This window comes from Halichoerus grypus, chromosome 15 (genome assembly GCF_964656455.1).
Source record: "Halichoerus grypus chromosome 15, mHalGry1.hap1.1, whole genome shotgun sequence".
Classification (NCBI taxonomy): domain Eukaryota; kingdom Metazoa; phylum Chordata; class Mammalia; order Carnivora; family Phocidae; genus Halichoerus; species Halichoerus grypus.
The window spans coordinates 52766898-52790270 of NC_135726.1; the positions used below are offsets into that span (position 1 = coordinate 52766898).

The window sequence follows — 23373 nt, forward strand, 5'->3', positions numbered from 1 at the left end:
CTCCGTCCCTGCCTCAACCACCAGCCCTCCAGCCTGGCCATCTCTGGGTGTCCTCCAAGAACCCGGCACCTCGGCCCCTCTTCTCTCAGCCTCTGTCGGGCAATGGGCTTGAGGGGGAGGAGGAGGGAAAATGGTTAAAGCGGAGAGTGCCAGGACCCTGGGGGCCCCTGTGCTAGTGGGCAGTGCCCCTGAGGCTCTCCGGAGGGACAGGAGCAACTGTCCCTCGGATGACGCTGGCCCTTTAAGGAAGGCAGAAGGGAAGGGAAGGGGGCCCGGAGAGCCTTTAATCACTGCCACACACCCCGCCCCCCAGATAGGGGTTTTGGAGCAGAAAATTAATTTAAATCACTTTTTAATTAAAGATGCAAAGCTCTTCTGTCTGCTCCCCCCCCCCCCCACGTCCACTGCCTTCAGCTGAGGTTCAGGGTGGGAGGGCCAGGAATGTGGGCACCCAGGCTCGCCTTACATCTTGGGGGGTATGCTGAGGTCCCCTCCCCAAGCTGACTCTGAAAACAAGAAGTGTGGGGAGTGCGTGGACAGAGGGAGAGAGGCGACTCTGTCTTCACTGGGGTGGGGCATCCCAGTGAGGCCAGTGAAGGGGTGTGACTGGGAACCAGGCAAAAACAGCGCTGGAAAGGGACAGGAAAGTGGGGGGACAGACTGAGTTACAGATGGGGGGAGAGGGAGACAGAGACAGAGACAAGAGTCATCTCTGCCATTGCTCTGAGTTCAGAGGACGCTCCAGCCCCCCCAAACAAGGAGGAGGGCCTCTGACTCTTGGGCGTAAATCTTTTTAATTAAAGAGAGGAGGGAGATGTTGGCAAGGGGAAAATAGGAGTGTCTGGAAAACTGATGGAGAGAGGGGAAGGGAGGAGGTCTGCAATTTTCTCACTGCCCCGCCCCCCCAGCCTGTCTGTCTGTCTGTATCTCACACACGCACATGCCCGCACGCGCACCCCAGTCTCCCATCTTTCTCTCCGACCTCAGGCCTCCTCTGCCGAGCTGCCTCCCTTACGTGGTCCTTGGACCTCTGGACCCTTGTGTCCCAGGGGAGGGAGCAGGTGGGGTCCAGGCCCGGATCCCGGCAGGCGGGGCTGGGGTGGGGTGGGGGCCCACACTTGCTGACTCTGGTGGGGTCGCATCTCTGAGGGTGGTGTTTGGACCCCTGGGCACAGGTACTGGGGAGTAGGCGCGTCTGCCTTTCTCTGGGTGTGTGCGGCTCAGCATGGACACAGACCCCCCAGGTGGGCCCCGAGCCCGGGAGGGGGTCTCATCCTCTAGCTCTGCGCCATCAAGTCGTCCATGAGTAGACCTGGGGGACCTGGAGGTTCCCCCAACACAGGTTCCCCCCACTTGGCCGCCAACCTCTCGGTGGCCTGGGAGGACCTTCTCCCTCAGTTCAGTCCTCTCTGGGGCTTTGCCCACCAGGTGGCTGTGATTCCCCAGAGACCCCCAGCCATCCCCACCATCAGCTCTCAATGGATGGAGTGAGCAAGGAGCTGCTGGGAGGGGGGGCTGTCTTCTGTCACGGTCCTACAAGCTCTCTGCCTCAGTTCCCCTCTGTCAACAGCTCGGGGTTTGTCTCTCCATCTCTCTTCCTCCTTCCTCATCCTAGGCTCTCCGCAAGGATCTGTATCTTTGCTCAGGGGTGGGGATGAAGGGACCCTAAAAGACGGTCCTCTGTGTCTCTGTTTCTGTCTTGGGTGTGTGTCCATCTGTCTGTCTCACCTGTCTCTCCCTCCATCTTTTCATCTGTCTCTGTGTCTCCTTTTCTCTGGATGGTCTGTCTCCCCCTCCCCCTAGCTCATCTCTGTCTCTGGAGACTGCTGTCTCTTGGTCTTTGTGTTCCCCCCCTTTTCCTCTCCTTCTGAGCCCCCCCACCCCGTGGCCCTGGGTTTCTGCCTTCCTGTGTCTCTCCCTCACCCCTCACCCCGCCCAGGCCCCTCACAGATGCATCTCCCGAATCCCCAGTGCCTCCCCTGCCTGGCTCCAGGAGAGGAAAACATTTATCTTGGTGGGGGGGGAGCCCCCCTCCCCACGCCCCCCCTCCGCCTGCCTCCTGGGCCCATCCATCACCAGAGCCAGCGACTCCGGCGGCTCATTTGTCACCGCCGCCTGCCTCCCCACCAAGCAATCATACCATTAGCCATGGCTCAGCAGAGGCCACTGGGAGGACCGGCCTGACCCAGGTGGGGGAGGGGCGCTGGCCACGACTCCCACCCCCAGCCCCACTCCTGTCTTCCTGTCCCTTCCCTCCTTTTTCTTCCAATCGGCTTTCCTCTGCCAGCCTCGCTCCATGCCTTAATGTCTGCTTTCTGGGTCTCATCTCTGCTCTGCGCTTCCCCTCCTCCCCCCCCCCCCCCCCCGCCTCTCTCCCTGCTCCCCCCTCTTCCCCTCCCCCTCCCTCCTCGCCTCCTCCCCCCTCCTCCTCTCCCTCTCCATCCCTCTCGTACCACACACCTCCCTCCCTGTCTTGAGTGTGTCTGTCTGTCCATTTGTCTGTCTCTTGTGTCTCTCTCTCCATCTTTTCCTTCCTGTCTCTGTCTCTCTTGTCTGGATGATCTCTCTGTCTCTCATCCTCACTCTCCCCTGTCTCTGCATCTCCCCGCATCTCCCTCACCCCCACGTGGCCCTGCTGGGTTGGGGGGGGGGACTCTGTCTGCTCTCTGGTCCACAGCTCCCTGGCACCGCATTAAGGGGCTGGAGGACCGCTTTGACCCTCTGGAACCATCTCTGCCCCATCTCTCTCTCTCTCTCCCATCTGCTTCGGCGCCGCATTTAAAAGTCTCTGGGCCCCCCTCTCCCCATCTAATTTTCTGTCTCCTTTGGTCTTTGTCTCTGCTTTGTTCCGCGCTCCCTCCTCTCTTCTGTTCCTCTTCCCCTCCAGTCCTGTGGTCCCTCCTCTCCTGACCCCAACTGCCCCTTTCAATCCATCATCCTTGACATTTCCTTCTCTCCACCTCCTGGGGAGAAAATTGCAGGCAGAGGGCAGGGGAGCAGAGAGGCCAACTATGGGGGCGGGGGGCAAGAGAGCCAGGGCCTGGAGAGACACTGAGACCTGGGAAGCCCATCCCTTCTCTCCCCCAGGCTTGAGTGCTGGGAAGGTCTCCATGACTTCAATCCTCAAGGGGACAGCGGAAGCCCAGGAGGGGCCAGGAGCCAGCCCTTCCTTGTTCCCTGGAGGGACAGCCGGGCCTCCCTTCTTGGTGCCCATGCATTTTCCCACTGGACGGGGGAGACGGTAGGGCTGTGTGGGCTGTGGGTGTCCCACTTATGTCCCTGTGACCCAACAGCAGCTCCCCCACTGGCACCTGCACCCCCAGTGGATGCACGCTCTGGCTGAGGCAGGAAGTGGTAGGAGCCAAACCCTGGAAGAAGGCCTCCTCATCAGCAGCCCAGAGTTAGTGGATAAACACCCCAGTTTCCTCACCCTGAGGTTGGGCACCCCAAAGAGGATTCTGCACCATCCCTGAGCGGTCCCAGCAGGGTTGAGACTCTGTTGCCCGCAGGGGGTGACCTGCTGATCAACACATCCTTAATGCTTTCCTTCCCTCCAGTGTCTCCTGGAATCACCTCCCAAATAAGCCACTTGCCTTCCAGCCTTGCCTTGGGCTGGCTTCTGTGGAGCCCAGCCTCAGACGGTGGCCAAGCAGGGACTCAGTGGATAGGCACAGAGAGTGGGCAAGGGGAGGAGAGATCCCCTGTGAATCTTATCTGTCCATGTGGCTAGGCTATGGTGGCGCCCAGCTTAGATGTTACTTGTGAAGGTGTTTTTCAGATGAGACTAATATTTAAATCAGTTGACTCTAAGTAAAGCAGATAATCCTCCAAAAAGTGGGTGGGCCTCACCCAATCAGTTGAAGGCCTTTAGAGAAAAAGACCGACGTCCCATGAGAAGACAGTAAATCTACTTCCAGACTGCCTTTCAGCTTAGGAAGCAATATCACCGCTTCCCTGGGTCTCCAGCCTGCTGGCCTGCCCTGCAGACTTTGAACTCACCAGCCCTCACAGTCACATGAGCCAATTCTTTAAAATAAATCTATCTATGGATCCATCTATCCATCCTATTGGTTCCATTTCTCTGGAGAGGCCTCACTAATATACCTCCCAAGCCTACGATGCTGTGAGCATGTGAGACACAGCAAAGAAATGAAAAAGAACATAAGGGTTCAAGACGTGGGGTATGGGACGCCTGGGTGGCTCAGTTGGTTAAGCGACTGCCTTCGGCTCAGGTCATAATCCTGGAGTCCCGGGATCGAGTCCCGCATCGGGCTCCCTGCTCGGCAGGGAGTCTGCTTCTCCCTCTGACCCTCCCCCCTCTCATGCTCTCTCTCTATCTCATTCTCTCTCAAATAAATACATAAAATCTTAAAAAAAAAAAAAAAGACGTGGGGTATATTCATGCACTGGACTATTATTTATCCATAAAAAGGAATAAAGTACAGATACCTGCTACCACATGGATGGACGATGGCTAAGTGAAAGAAGCCAGACATAACAGGCCACATATTGTAGGACTCCGTGTATATGAAATGTCCAGAATAGGCAAATCCATAGACACAGGGCTCTGATTAGTCGCTGCCAGGGCTGGGGGAGGGGAAGTGGGGAGTGACTGCTAATGGGTATGGGGTCTCCTTTTGGGGCGATGGAAAAGTTCTGGAACCAGATAGTGCTGATGGGTTACACAGCATTGTGGATGCACTAAAATGGCACTGAACCGTGCACTCGAAAATGGTTAAAACGGTGAATTTTACGTTATGTGTATTTTATCACAATCAAAAAGAAAGACGTTCAAGGGGCCGCCTGCGTGGCTCAGTCGGCTGGGCGTCCGACTCTTGATTTCAGCTCGGGTCCTGATCTCGGGGTCGTGGGATCGAGCCCAGAGTTGGGCTCTGCGCTGGGTGTGGAGCCTGCTTGGGATTCCCTCTCTCTCTCTCCCTCTGCCCCTCCCCCCTCTGTAATTAAAAGAAAGAAAGGGGTTCAAGATGTAGAGATACCCAGAAACTAAGAGACAAGAGGCAGTGGTGAGTTAGCTCTAAAGGTAGAGGATTCATTACCTTTAACTCCGCGCAGTTGCTGTTACAAATTAGCACCAGCTCAGGGGCTGAAAACAACACAGATTTATCCTCTCACAGTTCTGGAGGTCAACATTCCAAAGTCAGTGTCTGAGCCAAAATCAGGGTGTCAGCAGGGCTGCGCTCCCTCTGGAGGCTCGAGGGGAGAATCCGTTCCTTGCCTCTTCCGGCTTCCGGGGGCTTGTGGCCCAGCTTCCGGGGGCTTCTGGCCCAGCTTCCGGGGGCTTGTGACCACGTGACTCCAGTCTTGAAGGGCCAGCGTCGTCAGCTCTCTCTGCCCCGTGCTCACATGCGCCCCCTTCTGTGTGTGTAGTATCCTCTCCCTCTTCAGGATGCCTGTGACTGCATTTAGGGCTGACCCGGGTCATCCAGAGTAATTGGCCCATCTCAAGACCCTTTATTTAATCCCACCTGCAAAATCCTTCCCTGTCCTATAAGGTAACATTCAACAGGTCCTGGGGATGAGGACACGGATTATCTTTGGGGGGCGGGGGGCTAGTATTCAGCCTACCACGAATGGCTGCCAATAAGTCCCCTCCTCCCTCTAGGCACGTGCTTCACCCATCAAGAGGCGGCTTCTACTTCCCTGCCCGCTGAAATCCTGTGAATTGCTTGTGGTAGACGTGACCCAGGGCACCTTGCAACCTGGTAGAGAAGTTGGTCTAACCGACTAGGGGAGGAGGGCGGCCAGATGGAGAAGTAAAGCGGCCCAGCCCCCAGGCAGCGCCCACTGCAATCCACAAGGGAGGGCATCTTGCACATTCCAGCCACGGCCGAGCTCCCAAATGAATGAAGCCACACGATGACCTCAGCCAACCTGACATGGACCCGAAGAACCAATGTCAACACACAGAAATGTGAGAAATAATACAGCGTTGTTTCAAGCCACCAAATTTCAGGTGGCTTGTTCCTCTGCGATAGATAACTGATGAAGACACACACACACACACAGACACACACACACGAGGGGTGGGGGGCTGACATTTGGAAACAGGTAAACGGGGAGTGAAGATATAGATCAAGGAAGCAAAGCAGAGGGACAGAGACGGAGAGAGAGGAGGAGAAGACAAGGCTTAAAAGAGAACTTTGGAAACAGAGAGAGGGGGAGAGAGAGCAGTGGAGAGACAAGAGGCAAAGAAATTGTCAGGAAGTTCAGGGGCTCGGAGCCCCCGCTAGGCTTTCAGCCCCCAGCCAGCACCAGCCATCAGCCACACGGTGCCTTACCTGCACTGCCAGCCTGGCTGAGCCTTCAGATCGCTGGAGCCTCAGCTGACATCTGACTGCCGTCATGGGACAGACCCCAAGCAAAGACGATCCAAGTCAACCCATAGAGCCCACGGGAACCAAGCCACCCACGGAACCGTGGGAGAGGATATGAACTCGTCCTTTCAGCCCCTAAGTCTTGGGGTGGTTTGCTCCGTAGCAACAGACATCCCGGACGGGGAGCTTGGAGGGTCAGGGACAGGTGTGGGTGAGGAGTGGGACCCGGGGCAGTTGAGGGGCGGGGTCTTAGGCAGCAGATTTATTTGGGGGAAACAGGCTAAGGACTTGGGGAGCGGTTTGGGAAGATGAGGCTGAGGAAATGTGGGTTTTGAGTTTGGGGAGGTTTGGGGGGTTGGGACCGGGTCTGGCTGGGGACCTTGATCTTGGAGCAGGTGACGCAAAGGGTCCGGGACCCTCTGGTGTTGATGTCAGTTTCACCCCGCACCCCTATTCTGATTGCTTAGAGCTTCTCAGCATCCACTCCACACGCTCCCTCAAACGTTTCTGCAGAAGAGATTGTTCATTGTCCCACTACATCCATTCACCTCACTTGTCCTGAAACATCCTTGGAGATTTTAAGCATCATGACTCAGGATAAAAACTACATTTTTTTTCCCCCAGCACCTCTCATAGCAAGACGTGGCCATGTGAGTCAGGTCTGGCCACCGAGATGCGGAAGGAAGTGATATGTGGCCTTCTTGGGCCACGGTGGATCTCAGACCTCTCCTTCCTGCCCCATCCTTCTGGTTGGAATGAGGCCACGGACGTGAGCCATCCTGAGCTAAAACGAGGAAGGCCATACTCTGGCTATGCTGGAGCAACAAGATAGAAGAAACCTGAGTTTTTATTGCCCCGGTGAAGTAGATTTGCCATACCAGATGCGGACTGTCACACGAGAGAGAGAAATAAACTCTTACCTTATTTAAGCCATTATTAGTTTGGATCCCCGTTATTCACGTCTAAACCACATCTAACTACTATCAGTAAAAATATTACCAGTACAAGTACTTCCTTCTTTAACCAATTATCATCTCTATTTTACAGATGAAGAAACAAGCCCAGAGAGGTTAAGTAACTTGCTCAAGGTGGCACAGCCAGTTAGTGGTAGAGCTGGGATTGGAACCCAGGTCCTCTTACTTGAGGGCCAACATATTTGAGTCTTTTAAGTCTTTAACTGATCTGAAAGTCCAGTGGATGTTACAGGCCCTCTCCTGGGAAAATGCTCCTGCACGTGCGATTTGCACACAAGCTCAGAAATTTCCCGAAACCTGTCCACTGATCTCAGTACATGTAGATTCCAGCTTGAGAATCCTCATGCAGTCTATTCCCTCGGCACCTGTCTGTGGCCTTGGGTGCACACAGCAGAAGGTGACTGACTGATTCCACAGAAGCAGAGTGTATGTGTCAGCTTAGGCTGGGTGATGTCACAGTAACAAACATCCCCCAAATCTCAGTTGAATGAAATAAAGATCTTTCTTTCTTTTTCTTTCTTTCTCTCTTTCTTTCTTTCTTTCTCTCTCTCTCTCTCCCTTCCTTCCTTCCTTCCTTTTCTTTCATTCATTCATTCATTCATTCATAATCTCTATGTCCAATGTACAGCTCAAATCACGACCCCAAAATCAAGAGTCAACATGCCCTACTGATTGAGCCAGCCAGGTACCCCAGATTTATTTCTTGATCAAGCTACAAGCCCACGGCAAGTTGGCTGCGTAACACCTTCACCCTAGAACCCCAGGCTGTTAAGAGTGGTCACTATGTACATTATAGCTCATCATGGCCAAAGAAGACGAGACATGGTAAAGCGTGCACTGGCGTTCAAAGCTTCTACCCAGAAGGGCCACACATCACTTCTGCCCTCTTTCTTTAGCTGAGGCAAATCACTACTGAATTCAAAGGGCTGGGAATGCACAATGTTCCCACAGGGAAGGCAAATAGAATTCAGCGAATGTTAATACAATTCACTATATGGAACTTAAGGAAAAAGGTATGAGGGGCCCACGGAAGCACTGAGTGGCCTGGAGAACCAGGCATGAGGCTAAGGTTCCAGAAAGAGAGCCCCAAACCTCGGCCAGAATGGACCCAACAAGGAAGCCACCTCCATAGCCACGGGCGATCCGGATCTGAGTCTTGGATGTCCCAGTTTGCACCGCTGCTGGGACCGGGACATAACCTCGCCTGCCCACCTCCCCAACACTGATGCTGCCTCTGTGTCCGTGCCCCTTCTTGCAACCAGCGAGCCGTCCCAAAGTCAGAGGGTGCCGGTATGACACCATCCTCACCAGCTACATGGATCCCCTACGGAGCCTCCTTTTGCAAGGCGCTCCTTTGGAATTGAGGACTCCTGCTGGTGAGTCTGTTTGGGGGGATCTAAGTCATGCGACTGTGCCCTAACTATAAAGAAGGCTGGAAAGGTCAGTTCCATGGCTCCTTTCTGGAGGATACAAACTTTCAAGGCTGGAAACGTCCCCACACATAGTGCATTTAGTGGCCAGAAATACGAGAAGTTTCCACTATGTGCTCACATTACTGAGGTCCAGGGAGAGATGGGAGTTGGCACTAGGAGGCTTCGGCAAGCCTCTGTATTCGTTCCCTGTTGCTCTTGTAACACATTACCACCAGCTTAGGGGCTTCAAACAACACACACTTCTTTCCCTACAGTTCAGGAGGCCAGAAATCCAACATCAAGGTGATGGCCGCTCATTCCCGAGGCTCTAGGGGAGAAGCCGGTCCCTTGCCTTCTTCAGTTTCCAGAAGTGCCTGAGCTCCTCAGCTTGTGGCCCTTCCCGGGTAACTCCAACCTCTGCTTCCCCTGTCACACGTCCTGCTGCGTTCACCCCCTCCCCCTTTCTGAAGACCCTTGTGGTGGCACTTAGGGCCCACGCAGATAATCCAGTGTAATGTTCCCTCATAAGACGAGCTTAATCACATTGGTGACGTCCCTCTGCGCAGAAAGGAACATATCCACAGGTTCTGAGGATTAGCAAGGGGACCTGTTGGGGGGCCATTAGTCAGCTTACCACAGCGCGGCTTAATGGAACGCATCCAAGGGTTGTCTGTCCTAGGGACTCCTGTAGAGCCCTAGAGTGAGGTCAGGGCATTCACCCCCCCACACCTCCCACTGGCCCGGCCCCGCCCCATGGGTGTGGGTCAGTTTGCATGTCTATACCAGAGCCCCAGCTTTTGTGGGGTGACCCTCTCCATGTGGCCATACTTTCCAGCTTCTGGAAGTCACTGCCCCCCGCCCCCCGCCCCGTCCCCCAGGCTGGGGGCGTTACTAGCTCTCAGCTCTGCTAGCCCCAGAGTCCTGCACCATCCCTTGTCTGTTTCCCTTCACCCTGCTTGCTTAGATCAGCCCCAGTGCCCCAGTTCCCTGCCACCTGTGTCCTGCTACAGAGTCTTTCCACTCACAGGTCCCAAGCTGACCGCCACCTCTTGCACTCTGTTTGCAATGTGTCCCCCACTGCCCTGAGAGCCAGGCGAGAGCAGGGCCAAGGGAGATTTTGGTCACCACAGTGGCCCCAGCATAGTGCAAGGCACAGATCAGGCACGTACTGGATAAAGGGAATTAAAGAACGTGGGGGGTAGAGCGAGTGGAAGGGATATTCCCCATTTCTTCTCCCCTGGGTTTGGGTTTTAGGAACCGAGACTCAGGTGGCAAAGCAGGTGTAGAGGGAGTCTGCATTTCTCTGTCCTTCTGGGGCTGTTCTAGGACCGCCATTGTGGTGCGTGCGTGCGTGCGTGTATGTGTGTGCGTGTGCATGTGAGTGGGGAGGGGAGGGAGAGAGGAGGGGGAGAGAGAGAGAATATGAACTATAAAAGTAAGCAAGCTGGAAATATCTAGAAAGTATAACTCTTCCATCTATTGAGCTCTTACTATGTGCTAGGTATTATTCTAAAAATATATATCATTCGATAGAACCCTGCACCATTAGTCCCCATTATTCTTGTTCTTGTCCCCATTTTCCAGATGAGGGAACTGAGGCACGAAGAAAGGAAATCATTGTGCTATTGCTTCCTGCCATGACAAGTAATTGAAATCACTCCCAAGCTGACTCCCTTGGAACTCCTAGCATCCAGGGAAGAATCGTGACTTTGGTGTGGGACGGTCCTCATCTCATCCACGTCCCAAGCTCTGGATGTGCTCTCTTTGAAGCTGAGATCTTACTCATCTTCCTGAGGCCAGGCTCACCCATTTCCTTACCTCTACACCACTGTCCTTCTTCAACCTGGTAAGACAGAGTTGTTCTTGTCCCATTGGGCACTCTGGACCTCATCCTCTTCCATCCCTGCCCTTCCTAGCCATGAGACTTTGGGCAAGTTGCTTTCCCTCTCTGAGCCTGTTTCCACACCTGTAGAAGGGGGGCGATCCTTAGGAGGGACTATATGCTCTGCCTCAGTTTCCCCGACTTCCACTCCCTCCTCCGTCTAGATCAGCCTGACCCCTTCCCCACACCCTCCACCAAACTGCTCTTGTCAAGTCCTAAATCCCAAAGTTGCTTCCAGCTGCTCATCTTCCTCCACCTTTCAATCCTGTCAACCGCACCCTCATTCTGGAAACTCTCTTCTCTGGGCTTCAGGTGTCCCAGTCTCCTGGTTTCCCACCTACCTTTCCGGCGTGTCCTTCTCCATCGGCAGGTCTCCCATGTTCCTTGTGCCCCACCCCCTCCGTGGCTTGGTAACACCGCATTGCCAACAGATGCCAAATCTCTGTCAAGCACATCCCCCTCTCCTGAGTTCCAGGTGTCCCCTGGATGTTTCCCCTCCCTGACATCTCCTCTGGATGTCCCATAGGCTTCACCCTCAGCATGTACTCACCTGAGTCCAGCATGTTCTCCAAACCTGTTCTCCCTACTTATCCCCACCTTCATTCCCCAAACCCAGGAGAGACCTCACTGCTTCTGCCAGACATTGTCCACACTGACTCCCTCCCCGTCCCCCACCCCCAATTACCGGATCCACTCTCCACCCTTCTCCCTCCAGCTCTGCGTCCTAGAAGGGTGACCTATATGCACCAACTATTAACCTCTGGCTTCCGGTTGAATTCAGCCAATGGGAGGCACCAGCAGGAGCCTGGTGGGTGGGAGGAGAGTCAGGTTGGGGTGTTCACTGTCCAGCCCCCTTCTCTCTTCAGTGTGGGTCGTCGGTGCCCATACTCATGGCCTTCACTATACCTACAACTTCAAGTCTCAACAGCTTCAGGTAACTGTCAGCTCACACCTTCAGGCCGGGGGTGGTAACTGGTCCCTCTACTGCCGGCCCCGAGGTCCTGCGACTTCTCCCGGCTTGTCTTCCTTGACCTTGCCCACCCCTTAATCCCTTAATAGCCCCTTCTTTAAACTTTCCCTGGCGACTCCCTTTGCGTGAGCCACTTCTTTCCTGCTAGGGCCCTGCCTGCACGCTCTCCCTGAACCCCCTCATCCAGCCTGATCCATTATCTTCTAAACCATCCCCTTCGTGCCATCCCCCTTCCACCGCCATCTCCTTACTCCAGGACCCCTCTGCTGCCCCAGCCTCCTCCCTGATCTCGCAGCCTCCAGCCTCACAGGCAGCCAGAAGGAAAGTTTGAAAATGTAAATCAGACATCAATTGCCTGGCCCCTCTTTAAAACCTTTCCAAAGCTCCCCTTTGGTTTTGGGATAAATTCTAAGCTCCTTAGAGGGGCTGATAAGGTCTCTTGAGCTCGCTCCACTCCCCATCCCCATGCACCCCATACCTCATTCATGCTAACCACTGGCAGGAGTATGAAAAAGCCAGTAACTCACAAGTCTGCACACCTTTACATAGGCTGTGCCCTTTTCCTGGTGAAGCAAGCGCGCGCGCGCGCACACACACACACACACACACACTCGCTTCAGGAAACTCCCATCAACCCCAGCTCCTCTGATAGGCAAATCTGGGTCCTCCTCTTTTGTGTTCCCAGGATGCCCAGTGAAAAGGAGGAGTTTGTGGCTGGTGGAATGGGGGCGTGGCTAGGAAAGCTCCCGGGTGAGGCGTGGGGGCGTGGCTAGGGAAAACTGGGTGGTCGGTGGGGGCGTGGCTAGGGAAAGCTCCCGGGCGCGGCGTAGGGGCGTAGCTAGGGAAAACTGGGTGGTGAATAGGGGCGTGGCTATGGGAAGCAAGTGTGGACTTTAAGTGTGGCTGGTGCATGTGGGTGTCCTGCAGAGGACTGGGGGCATGGAAAAACCCAGAGTACCTGGTCTGTTCCACAGTTGCCCAAGTCTCAGTCAGAGACTTCATTAGCTCCCTCCTCTAGAATCCCAACTGCTGACGGGAAGGCTGTTTTTCAGGCAGAATTTCAAATTTATATGGCAACTTTTACAGAAATCACAGAGAAGACACAGCGACTGGTGCTGATGAGCTAGGAGTAGAGAAAGGGGAGTGGGTAACAGGTCTGGGATGTTGGGGTGATGCACAACAGGACGATAGAACGCTAAAAACCTGTGGGAAGCAGGGTGTTATGGGGGTTGTAGGGTGATCCTCAGGGTCCCAAGCAGAGGGCAGCACTCCGCACACCCCAAGTGTGTCCTTTGGGCAGGAAACAACAGTAAGAAAATGCAGATGGCCTACCAACAGATGGGCGGCCTCCAAAGTTAAAAATGCCCACCCAGACCCCCTGGCCCCAGTCCCACCCTCCCACCCACCCCTGCTCCCCATCAGGCAGAGATGTGGCAGCATTTGCTGGCTTGTAGCCTTGGTCCTCTGGGACCCTCGGTCTCCTCTTCGAGGGCCCTGCCCGGATTGGCTGGCACTGAGGGCAAAATGAGCCTTCTAGATTGTCAGGGGAGATGGCTGGACTCCCTTTGATTCCTGGCCTCCTCCCCAAAGCCAATTCTCATGGCTGGGGGGAGTCTGCTGCCCTCACAAAAGGAAAGTCTGTCACCCCCTTTCCCCAAGACATGCACCCTCCCGCGTCCCCCCTCCCCCAAACACACTATATATACACACAGCCCCCCCCCCTTCCAAGGCGTGGCTGGGCTCTCAGAGGTAGTGGAGGCAAGTGGGGGCACTGGAATGTGAGAAGTTGCAGGTTCAAATGTGCCTCCTCCAGCTCTGAAACCCCAAACTTCTCCCCTCCCTTCTCCAAGCCTCGAGAATTAGTATCCTCCCAAGGGCCTGAGTGGAGAAATCAGGGAAGGTGTGGCCCCCTTATGCACGCACCTACCTGTTCCTCCGCCCCACCCCGGGGGGCTGAACAGAGCTCCCTGAGGGTTGGGGAGAAGGGCTGAGAGCGGGGACATCCTGGGATGGATCAGCCTCCTTCAAAGGTCCCCCAGGGAGGGCTAGGTTCTGAGACCCTGGGGCACAGGTCCCTGGTGGTGGTGGTGGGGGGATCCTCTAGAGGAAGGGGGTCGTAAGGGATAGGGAAAGGCTGGGTGTCTAGGGAGACCGATGGTAGATTCTCTAGAAGGTCACTGGGTAGGGGGCGGTTCTCTAGGGAGGGGCCTCGAGGTGAAAATGTCCCCAGGGGTGTGGACAGTGACTAACAGGGATGGGCTGCAGTTGCGGGTACCTCGGGGAGACTCCCGAAGGGGAGGGAGGAGGATGTCAGTGGGGACAGAGGGCGGGGCTATCAGTTCCCGGGAGGAAGGGAGGCTGAGTCCCAGGAGAGGAGGCTGAATCTCTGGAGGACAAAGGAGACGCGGGTCCAGAGCAGGGGCAGCCGAGTCTCGGGGGCGGGGGCGGGGGGCGGGAGGGGGCTAGAAGCCCCGGATGTGGCAGTAAGCCTCGAGGCTGGCGAAGAGGATGTAGAGGAACCAGAGGCCCAGGAAGAGCGCGGTGGTGGCGAGCTTGGGGCCGCGCGGGCCGCCCAGCTCGCCCCCGATGTGCGGCCGGCGCCGGTACAGCAGCACGGCGATGCCCACGAAGGCGAAGACGGTGAAGAGCGTGACGGAGAAGGCCAGCGTGCCGGTGCGCACCTCGAACGGGCGGCCCTGCACCGCCCAGTACACGGCGGCCACCGACCAGGCCACGCCCAGGCCCAGGAACACGTTCACGGCGTTGGAGCCCGTCACGTTGCCGATGGACGCGTCCGCGCACTGGTCCTGCAGCGCCGCCACCTTGCTGGCGAACGTGTCTGCGTGGGCAGAGACACGGCGGTCAGAGGGTCCCCGCGGGTCCCCGCCGCCTGCTCTCCGTAAGACCCGACGCCACCCCCATGCCCCCGACGAGCCAGACCGCGCCGTGTGCCCTCCCGCCTCCCGCTGCTGCAGCTCTGCCCCTGCGGCCTTGACCCCACCCAAGAGGCCAAGCGGCTCACCGTCCCTACGCCTGCTCTCTACAGAACCAGCTGCCTGCTTTCTATGGAACTCGCTGCCTGCTTTCTAGGTCTGCATTCAGTGGTATCCACTACCTACTTTGCGTGGCATCCGCTGCCTGCTTCCTGTGGACTCGCTGCCTGATTTGGGGGGAGAGGGGGGCCCAGTCTCTGCATTCTATGGGGCCTGCCGCCTACTTTCTCTGGGACTCACTGCTTTCCATAGGAATCAGTCTCCGCATCGCATGAACCCACCGCCTACTTTTGTATTGCCCAATCCTCCCATTGCCACCTGGCTGGACAAAATATGTGTTAGGTTCCATGCGCACGTGATCCTGTTCCTGTCAATTCTCCCCCGTGGTTTCTGTCAAGCATACAGCCTGGTTTCTATGGCCTCTGCCCACTTTTGAACATCTTGCTAATAACTCAGATCTCTGGTACGGAGCGCGGGCATCAGGGAACCATTCACAGTAGTCTACGGGACCGCCGCCTGCTTTCTAGGTCTACAGCGTCACCACCCGACTGGTGAACACATCCATGTGGGAAAAAAAGGTGTCAGGCTCCCCACATCTGGTCTTCCCACTCCTGTAAGAATTTCTGTCTGGGCCCCCTGGTCTCTAAGGGACCCTCTCTCAGGTTTATTTGGGAAGAGGGGGATCATGGACATTGCGTTTCCATGGGACATACACTACAGGCTTCGAGGCCCCGCTATCTTATTTCTGTGGCACTCCCGCCTCCAACATCTAGTTTCAACTCTGCCCGCTCATCTTAGTTAAAGCTTTGAGATTCACTGGCCTCGTTCCTGTCATGGCCACCAACATGGTTCGATGGAATCTTCCACGTGGTTTCTCGAGGGGAAGGTAATTAATCTTGTTTCTTTGGCACCCACTGATTGGTACCTATGAAGTCCCCACCTTATTTCTGTGGGACCCCTCTCCTTTCTCTTCAGTGCCCTGCCTTCTTTCTATGGAATCCATCGTCTGGTTTCTACATCTCCCACCAGCTTAGTTCTATGGGACATTACGCCCGGTTGCTTTTGGGGAGGATTCAGTCTGTATATTGAATCTACAGACCCCCGCCGCCTAGTTTCTGTTATGTTCCATCATCATATCTCTAGGGGACCCACCATATGGGTTCTGTGTGACTCCACCACCTGATATCTGCAGAACCTTTCTTTTAGGCTCTACTGTTGGACTTCTCTGAGACTCTACCCGGACAAGCAGTCTCCCAGGGGGTTACCGGGGATGGAGGTGCCCAGGGCCACGAAGACTACAGCGTTGACAGAGTCCTTGAGCCCAACGGTGCAGCCAAAGTGGGAGGCCAGGTCCCCAATGAGCGCGGTGAGCAGGCCAATGACCAGGATGCAGACGCCGAAGCAGGCCCAGCCGTGGCAGTACTCGGTGGGGGGCACACAGGCGAATAGCACCTTCCAGAACACCGTCAGGAAGTGCATGACGTAGTCAAAGCAGGAAGGCAGCCGTTCCTCCCGGGACCCGTCCTCCTCCTCCTCCTCGTCCCCTGTGGGCACACGACCCAGCTGGGGCACACACCCATGCCTCCTTCTTCCTCACCTACAGATCCCTCCCATTTTGTGCAATTTCCAGGCAGTGAGTTTCCTGAAGCGAATTGCTTTCCCAGAATCCCTTGCAGCTAGGAGAATGTACGGGCCCAGATAAAAATACTCGCTTTTCCAGAATTCCTTGAAGATAGAGGCTACGTGCCCAGCTAAAAATATCTGGCTTGCTAGGATCCCTTGCTGTTAGGGGTGGCCATCTCCCTAGCTAAAAACAATCTTCTTCTCAGAAGCCTTTACAACTACCATCTACATACAGCCATTTCTGGAGCTAGAAATACTGACTTGCTCTGATTCACTGCAGCTAACCGTAGCCACGTAGTCAGCTAACGGGGCTTACTGTCCCAGAATCCTTTGCAGCTAGAGCGCCAGCCAGATACCTAGCTAACATTATTCACGTTCCCAGAATCCCTTCGGGCTAGCAACAGCCATGTCCTCAGATAAAATATTCACTTTCCTGGAATTCCTTGCAGCTAGTGGCAGTCCTGTCCTCAGCTAAATACTTGCTTTCCCACACTCCCTTGCAGCAGTGGCCATGTGACCCAGTCTGGCAATGAGACCTAAACAGAGGGTTTCCGGAAGGCTCCGGCTTTCCTGACACAGGCACCGTGTTACGGATCTGTTTCTCTGAACCTTGTCAGGGATGCCTCACTCACCATTAGAGTTGTCTGTGCCACGTATTGTGACGGAATTTGACCTGCTTTCGACTTGTAACGGGAAAGCACAGATGAAATGTTTTGTCTACCTTGCCCTAAACTGAGAAGCATAAAGTGATGAATGAGAAGTAGTGAACGACTCCAGTGACCAAGCACTACATCTGGAAGGATGCCGATAAGAAACAGTGTAACCCTCCTTGCTTCCCTGCTTCCTCTTTCTGCCTGCCTGGAACGCGAACTTGACACCTAGAGGTGCGGTAGCCATCTTGCAACCATGAGGGCAAACAGCTGAAAGTGGGAAAGAGAAATGAAGAAGAAGCCCGGGCATTTAAGGATGTTACTGAGCTGCCAACTCTTTATCGCCTCCTATGGATTTCTTGGTTCTGTGAGAAAAAGAAACTCTAGTGTGCTTAAGCCACTGTGGTTGAGTTTTCTGGTGTTTGCTGCTGAATGCATTCCTAATTGGCCACAGTGAGACATGGCCAAAGTCAGAGTGGGGAGAACACACTCTTGGGAGGGAAGGGGCTGCTTTCATTGCATCTCTTGGGGGCTTTCCCTGCTCTGCTTCAAATCCTGCCTTGGTTTCCTACTGCCCTTAGACCCAGGCCCACACTCCTGCGCTTGGCATTTGAGAACCCGCAGGCTCTGGCCTTTGCTTACTTCTCTGGCCTTTCCCATCAGGGGAGGCTCTTCTTCAGCCTTTCCCATGGAGGGAGCCTCATGATTATGTCTGTGGCTCTGGGGCTACCTCTCTGGTGTCAAACCTTGGATCTGCTGTGTGATCTTGAATCAGTGTCCTAACCTCTCTGAGCTTCCAGATGCCTATCTGAGAAATGGGAGGAGGAACTGGACCAGCCTCAAGAGAAGGCCGTGATGACTACATGAGTGAGGCCACAGAAAGTACTCTGCGTGCAGCCTGGCCCACCTCCAGTGTGACGGTTATTGTTTGAAGGCCCCTTCTAGTGCCTGGGGAGATTCACTGATGCTCCAAACCAAGGCCACCCTGCAAAGAGCTTACAGTTGAGGCAGGGAGGTAAAGGATATAATACAAGAGCACCTCTACATGCCAGACGGGACATGATTCACCCTCCAAGGGGCTGAGAACTGCCCTTCTCTGGCAGCGCCTCAAGCAGCTTTGGGCTCACAGCAAGGATGGAAAGGCATTTGTTGAACAAAGTGCAAAATGATCACACACTGAACAAGCTACTTGGGAAACATCTGTTAAGTGAGGTCATACAGGAAATGGACTTCCAAGCTCCCTGGCACTCCACTGTCCCCAGCATCACTGTCACCATCAGGATGATTACTTACCACTGGTATGGTTCCCCCACCCCCCTCACTCCTTCCTCCGATCTAATCAGTTGCTCTCTACAGACCCACCAGCTGACTCACGTTGGCCCTCCGTAACCACCGTCTCACACCCTCCCCTCTTCCCTAAGCCCAGAGGGAGGGCCGTGGCTCCCCAGCACTCTTGGACAGAAGCTCCAATTCCTCAGCACATCGTCACGCCCCACCCCAGCCTCTCCTTCTTCCTCCCACGGGCTCCCTCTGGCACCTGGAGCTTCCCCCATTGAGAATGCTCCACGGGCCCCCATGCACCAAAATGACACCCAAGCTCCCTATTGGAGCCTACGAGGACCTGCATGGTCTGGACTCTGCCCACCTCCAGCTTCATCCCATGCTGCTTCTTCATGCCCGAAACTAGTCACCACCACGCCCCCCCAAATGTGCCATGACCCAGCAGACTTCCAGACTCTGGACTTGGTTTTCCCTCTGCCTGGAACACCTCCCTGTCTTCTCCCTCCCCCTGGCTAACTCCTATTCCAATTTGAAGACTCGGCTCAGGAGCCTCCTCCTCCAGGGAGTCCTCCATGACCTTTGAGCTGGGTCAACACCCTATCTGGGCTCCTGCAGCAACATCGGGTCCCCTGTCCCAGCGCTGCCTGCTTCGGGTTGTCACTGTCTTGTGACAGGTCTGTCTCCCCAGCTGGACTGTGAGCTCTGTGAGAACAAGGACCAATCGGTCATGGTTATCTCTTTGTCCCCAGCACTGTCCTACACAGGGCTGAGTCAAGAGAATCCCTCAGAAATAGATATTGAAAGGATGTGGCTTCAGAGGGAGACACCACTTCGTTTCTATTAGACCTCTGAGCTGGTGTCCGCAGCTCTGCTACCTGGTATTTTTCCATCTCCGAAGCCTGGTTTCTTTCCATCCCACTGAGCAACCACAATTCCTGGTGTATTTTCAGCTCCTACCAGGTAGGCCTCCTAGAAGGAAACCTGATGTATAAAGGACAGAAGCCTTGAGCTCCACCTCAGCTCTTTCTGAATTCCCTGTGGGACTTCAGGCCAGTCCCTCCTCTGCCTCTGGGCCTCAGTTTCCCCAATCCGTATCACAAAGTGCCGATCAATGTTGATCTCCAGGATTGAGCCTGTGAATCCAAGTGTCATGGTGTCTCTGGCCACAGGGGGGCAGTGTGGGCCTGCCTGAGACCTAAGGAGGGTGAACCGCACAGGTGGGAGAGAGCTGGGTGCCCTGGTGACTGTCTCCATGGCAACAGAGGAGCCCAGGCTGTCTGGGGAGGCCAAGACTTTTAACCTGGTCCCACCCTGCGGCTGTCTGATGAGAAAGCCCCGCCCGACCGCTCCCCCACCGGCCCTCTGGGCTGTCTCTCTGTCTCCCTGTCTCTCGCTCTGGCCTTCTGCCATTTAGGGACTTCACCCTCTACATTTCTCATGCTCTCTCCACATCTCTGTCTTTCTCCATGATTCTCTGTGCATCTCTCTTTGTGTGTCTGTCTCTCCTGTTTGTATCCGTTCCTTATCTTTTCCTCTGTCTTTCCGTTTCTTTGTGTCTTTCTTGTTCTCTTTCTCTTCTCTATCGTGCTGTCCTTCTCTTCTCGTCCCTCTTTCTCTCTCTTCCTCGCCATTCCCCTGTCTCTCCATCCCTCTCTCTCTCTCCTTTCTCCTCCCTCCCCACTTACCTGCGCTCACCGTAACGGCCTCTAAAAACTGTTCTCTCCAGGAATGGGTCCCAATCACCAAAGCCAAGTTGGTTTTCTTGATGAGTTTATCCACCGTGTTCTGAGGATAAAAGGGTGCGGGAGAAATCATTGCCCGTGACCACCTCAGGGCACCCCGAGGCTCCCTGCAGAACACTGGGGTTGGGGCTCACAGCCCATGCTCAGGGGTCCCCAACCCCCCACAGCCAGGTTCACAGCAAGAAGGGAAAAAGGGAGTGCTGCTGTCCATGGTGCTAGCACAGGGATGGGAGGATGGTCTCGCACATTTGACCACCCCTCCCTTATGACCTTCATAGCTGATTCCTCCTGGACCCTCCCCAAGGAAATGACTCCAGGAAGCTGGGGTCTCAGAAAGTCACCTTAAAATCATATGACTCCTCGATGATGACCTCCAGCCTGCAGTTTTCCCCAAGAACTGGCTTGCCCATCTCCGCTATCCTCCGAGCCTCCTCCTCCTCGGCTGTCAGCTTCCTGTCCCCATCCCCTGCAGCATGAAGGATGGGAGTTAGACTCCAGGGAGGCCCGCCTCACTGGGCCCATGATGCCCTTGCTACCTGTTCCCACTGAGAAAGAAAACTGTCTGCTGTCCTCTGGGAAGCCTCCTTGGTGGCATGCTCCCAGCCTGCCCCAGTGTCCCATCTGACCACCGTCTTCCCCAACCAAAGACCCAGCTGGTCCATGAAGTTCAGCTGGTGGGCTCTGGGCTTCATATGGAAGGAGCTGTGTGACCTGGGGCAATGCCTTGGACTCTCTCTGCCTCAGTGTTCATATCTGTAAAACAGGCAAAATGACAGTAGCTACCTCATGGGTGGTTGTGAGGGTTAAAGAAGTTAATTCATGTGCAGTGCTTAGCACAGTGCCTGGTGCACAATAAATAATCCAAAATGGTATTTCCTTTGTTAAAAGTACCACCATCATCATTATCATCACCACCCTTGTGGGTGGAGGCCTTGTCTCTACATCCAAGCTCTGAAAAACATCCTGGAGTGTGTCTGAGGTGGTAAGGAAAGAGGGGATTCCCAATTTCAGTACAGACCCACCCATAGCTCACTTATCTCCCCGAAGCATGTTGGTCCTTGGGTCCAAGCCCAGCATCAACTTAACCCTAACTCTCAGTGGAAAGCCACCCCCACCAGGAACACTCAGAAAACTCTGCCAGCAATGATTTTTATTGTGTTAAGCTGTTGGGATTAGGGGGCCTATTTGTTACAGAAGCTCCTATTACTTACCCTAATACGATCTTCCATCTGACCCTAATCCTAACCCCAAACCCCAATTCTGATCTCAGCTCCAAAACTACTCTGTCCCTTATCTTCGAGCCACTGCCCCCACCCCCACCCCCAATCTCTGACCCTGGCCCCAATTTGAATGGTAAGTCCCCCAAACTCACCTTAAACCCCCACCTAGGTTTTGACCTAAATCTGACCCCAATTCTAATCTGACCCCACCATAAACCCAGATGGGATTCTGACTTACCATTCCCTCAATCTTAACTACAAACAAAACACGATCTTGGGGCACCTGGGTGGCTCAATTGGTTGAGTATCTGACTTTTGATTTCAGCTTAGGTCATGATCTCAGGGTCGTGAGATGAAGTCCCACACTGAGCTCTACCCTGGGCGTGGAGCCTGCCTAAGATTCTCTCCCTCTCTCTCTGCCCCTCCCCACCAATCATGTGCTCTCTCTCCCTCCTCTCACTCAAAAACAAACAAAAACATGATCTTGGTCTCCAAACCCCCAACTGTAACTCCAAACTCAATGGGCCCTACCAACTCTGACGTCAGTTCCAACCCTCACCCAGCCCCGAATCTGCCTTTATCTCACTTCTAACTTGCCTCAAACGTAACCTGGAAGGGTAGCTTGAGGCCACGACCCTCCCCTGAGACCTCCCTCCCATGTCGCTGTCCAGTCAAGCCCAGCGGTAACTCCACTCACCTTGATTGAGCAGCAGAGCTGGGGAGAGAGAGAATAGAGAGAAGGTGAGATTGCTTCCCTGGGAAGCTCAGATCCATGAGCCCGAAGGAGCACCCACTAATGGAGCCTCCAAGGGTCCTCCCACCCTGAACCCCTTACCTCTCCCACAGCCCACCCATCACCCCTCACCTGAAATCCCTCGCTTAAGCCACTGCGGCTGGCCCAGCTCGATGAAGAAATTATCTTTTTTCTCATATTCCTCGTCATCAACTATCTTTACCTGAAGAGTTTTCCTGAGGGGGGGGGAGGAAGAGCACCCAGCATAAGCCCCCTCCCCAAATTGCCAGATAACTCACCCATTAGCCCATTTTTTTAGCACCCCTCCATCCCAGGCTCCCTAATCTCAGTTAATCCTCACAACTGCCCCCACAGGAAGGCTCTCTATCATCCCTGCTTGACAGAAACATGCCCAGAAACAGCTAAGGAAGCTGAGGTTTATTAAATAGCAACCTGAAGTGTCCTGACAAAACCAAAGTTAGGGTAGGTCCTTCCTCTGCTCAAAATGTTCATATGGCTCCTATCTCAGCCAAAATAAAAACCAAAGTCCTTACAATGGCCAACAAGGCCCCATGCCATGTGGCCCTTTTTCCCTTTCTGGCCCCCTGCCCCACGCCCCCTTACTCACACACTCCAGCTACACTGGCCTCCTCACTGTTCCTTGAACATGCTAGGCCTGCTTGTGCCTCAGGGCCTTTGCACTGGCTGTTCTGTCCACCTAGAACACTCTTCCCCAGGCTCATTCCCTCAGTTTCTCTGGATCTCTGTTCAAATTAATTTCTCATTGAAGCTCACTCCCACCACTTTCTTAATTTTGAAATCCACCCCTGCCTGGACCCCAGCATGCCCGGCCCCCTTACTCTGCTCTATATCTTCTTTGTTCCATATCACCTTCTAACATACCACCTAATGTGTTTATTTGGTTTGTGGTTTGCCATTTGCCTCTTCACATTAAGATATAAGTTCCACCAGGGCGGTGACCTTTGTTCATTTACATTCTTTGCTGTATCCCCAATGCATAGAACAGTGCCTGGCACATAATATGCCTTCTAGAAACATTTGTTAACTCTAAGCCTTCAGCTCAGGAGACGCTCTGCTTCCTGCCCTCTGTCCTGACCACGTTCTGAGGGTTAACTGAGTGCTAATTGATTTTGTCAGCATCCCCACTGCTTTGGTAACAGGGAGGGGGGTGACTAGGGAGGAACAGCCAAACATTATTTTTGCCCTCCAGGCACACAACCCACCCCCCTCACTCACAAAGACCCACAACCCCAGAAAGACCACAGCCCTGCCACTAGCAGCTCTCTCAGTGGTAGGAACCTTGCGGCCTGGCCCCAGAACCCAGAAACACAAACACCCAGCCCACACAGTCACCCAGCAGAGGAAGCTCAGCCAATCACACCGCCCACACCCACACACCATCGCACCCCGCAGCCATTCCCTATGCAGTGGCAAAATCACACAGACCAGATGCCTGTTAGCACAACACCCCCACCACAGCCTCGCGACTTCGCCAACCTGCAAAACCCCATTGTGGTACCATGTAGACTCTCTTTCC

General features: G+C 54.6%; 1 protein-coding gene and 1 long non-coding RNA gene across 2 annotated transcripts in view; both read right to left on the reverse strand.

Moving 5' to 3' along the window:
• Positions 1-2338: 2338 nt before the first annotated feature.
• Positions 2339-23373, reverse strand: part of LOC144380225 (uncharacterized) — a 168511-nt gene continuing 147476 nt past the window's right edge. The window contains exon 2 of the long non-coding RNA XR_013444162.1: positions 2339-2379. This is a non-coding gene — a long non-coding RNA (uncharacterized LOC144380225). The remainder of the gene's footprint in view (positions 2380-23373) is intronic.
• Positions 12618-23373, reverse strand: part of SLC8A2 (solute carrier family 8 member A2) — a 30423-nt gene continuing 19667 nt past the window's right edge. Inside the window, exons 5-10 of the mRNA XM_036114070.2 lie at positions 21948-22051; positions 21780-21797; positions 20204-20328; positions 19806-19905; positions 15832-16110; positions 12618-14412 (exon numbers count right to left, since the gene is read on the reverse strand). Coding sequence (XP_035969963.1) covers positions 14036-14412; positions 15832-16110; positions 19806-19905; positions 20204-20328; positions 21780-21797; positions 21948-22051 — 1003 coding nt within the window. The 3' untranslated portion in view covers positions 12618-14035. The remainder of the gene's footprint in view (positions 14413-15831; positions 16111-19805; positions 19906-20203; positions 20329-21779; positions 21798-21947; positions 22052-23373) is intronic.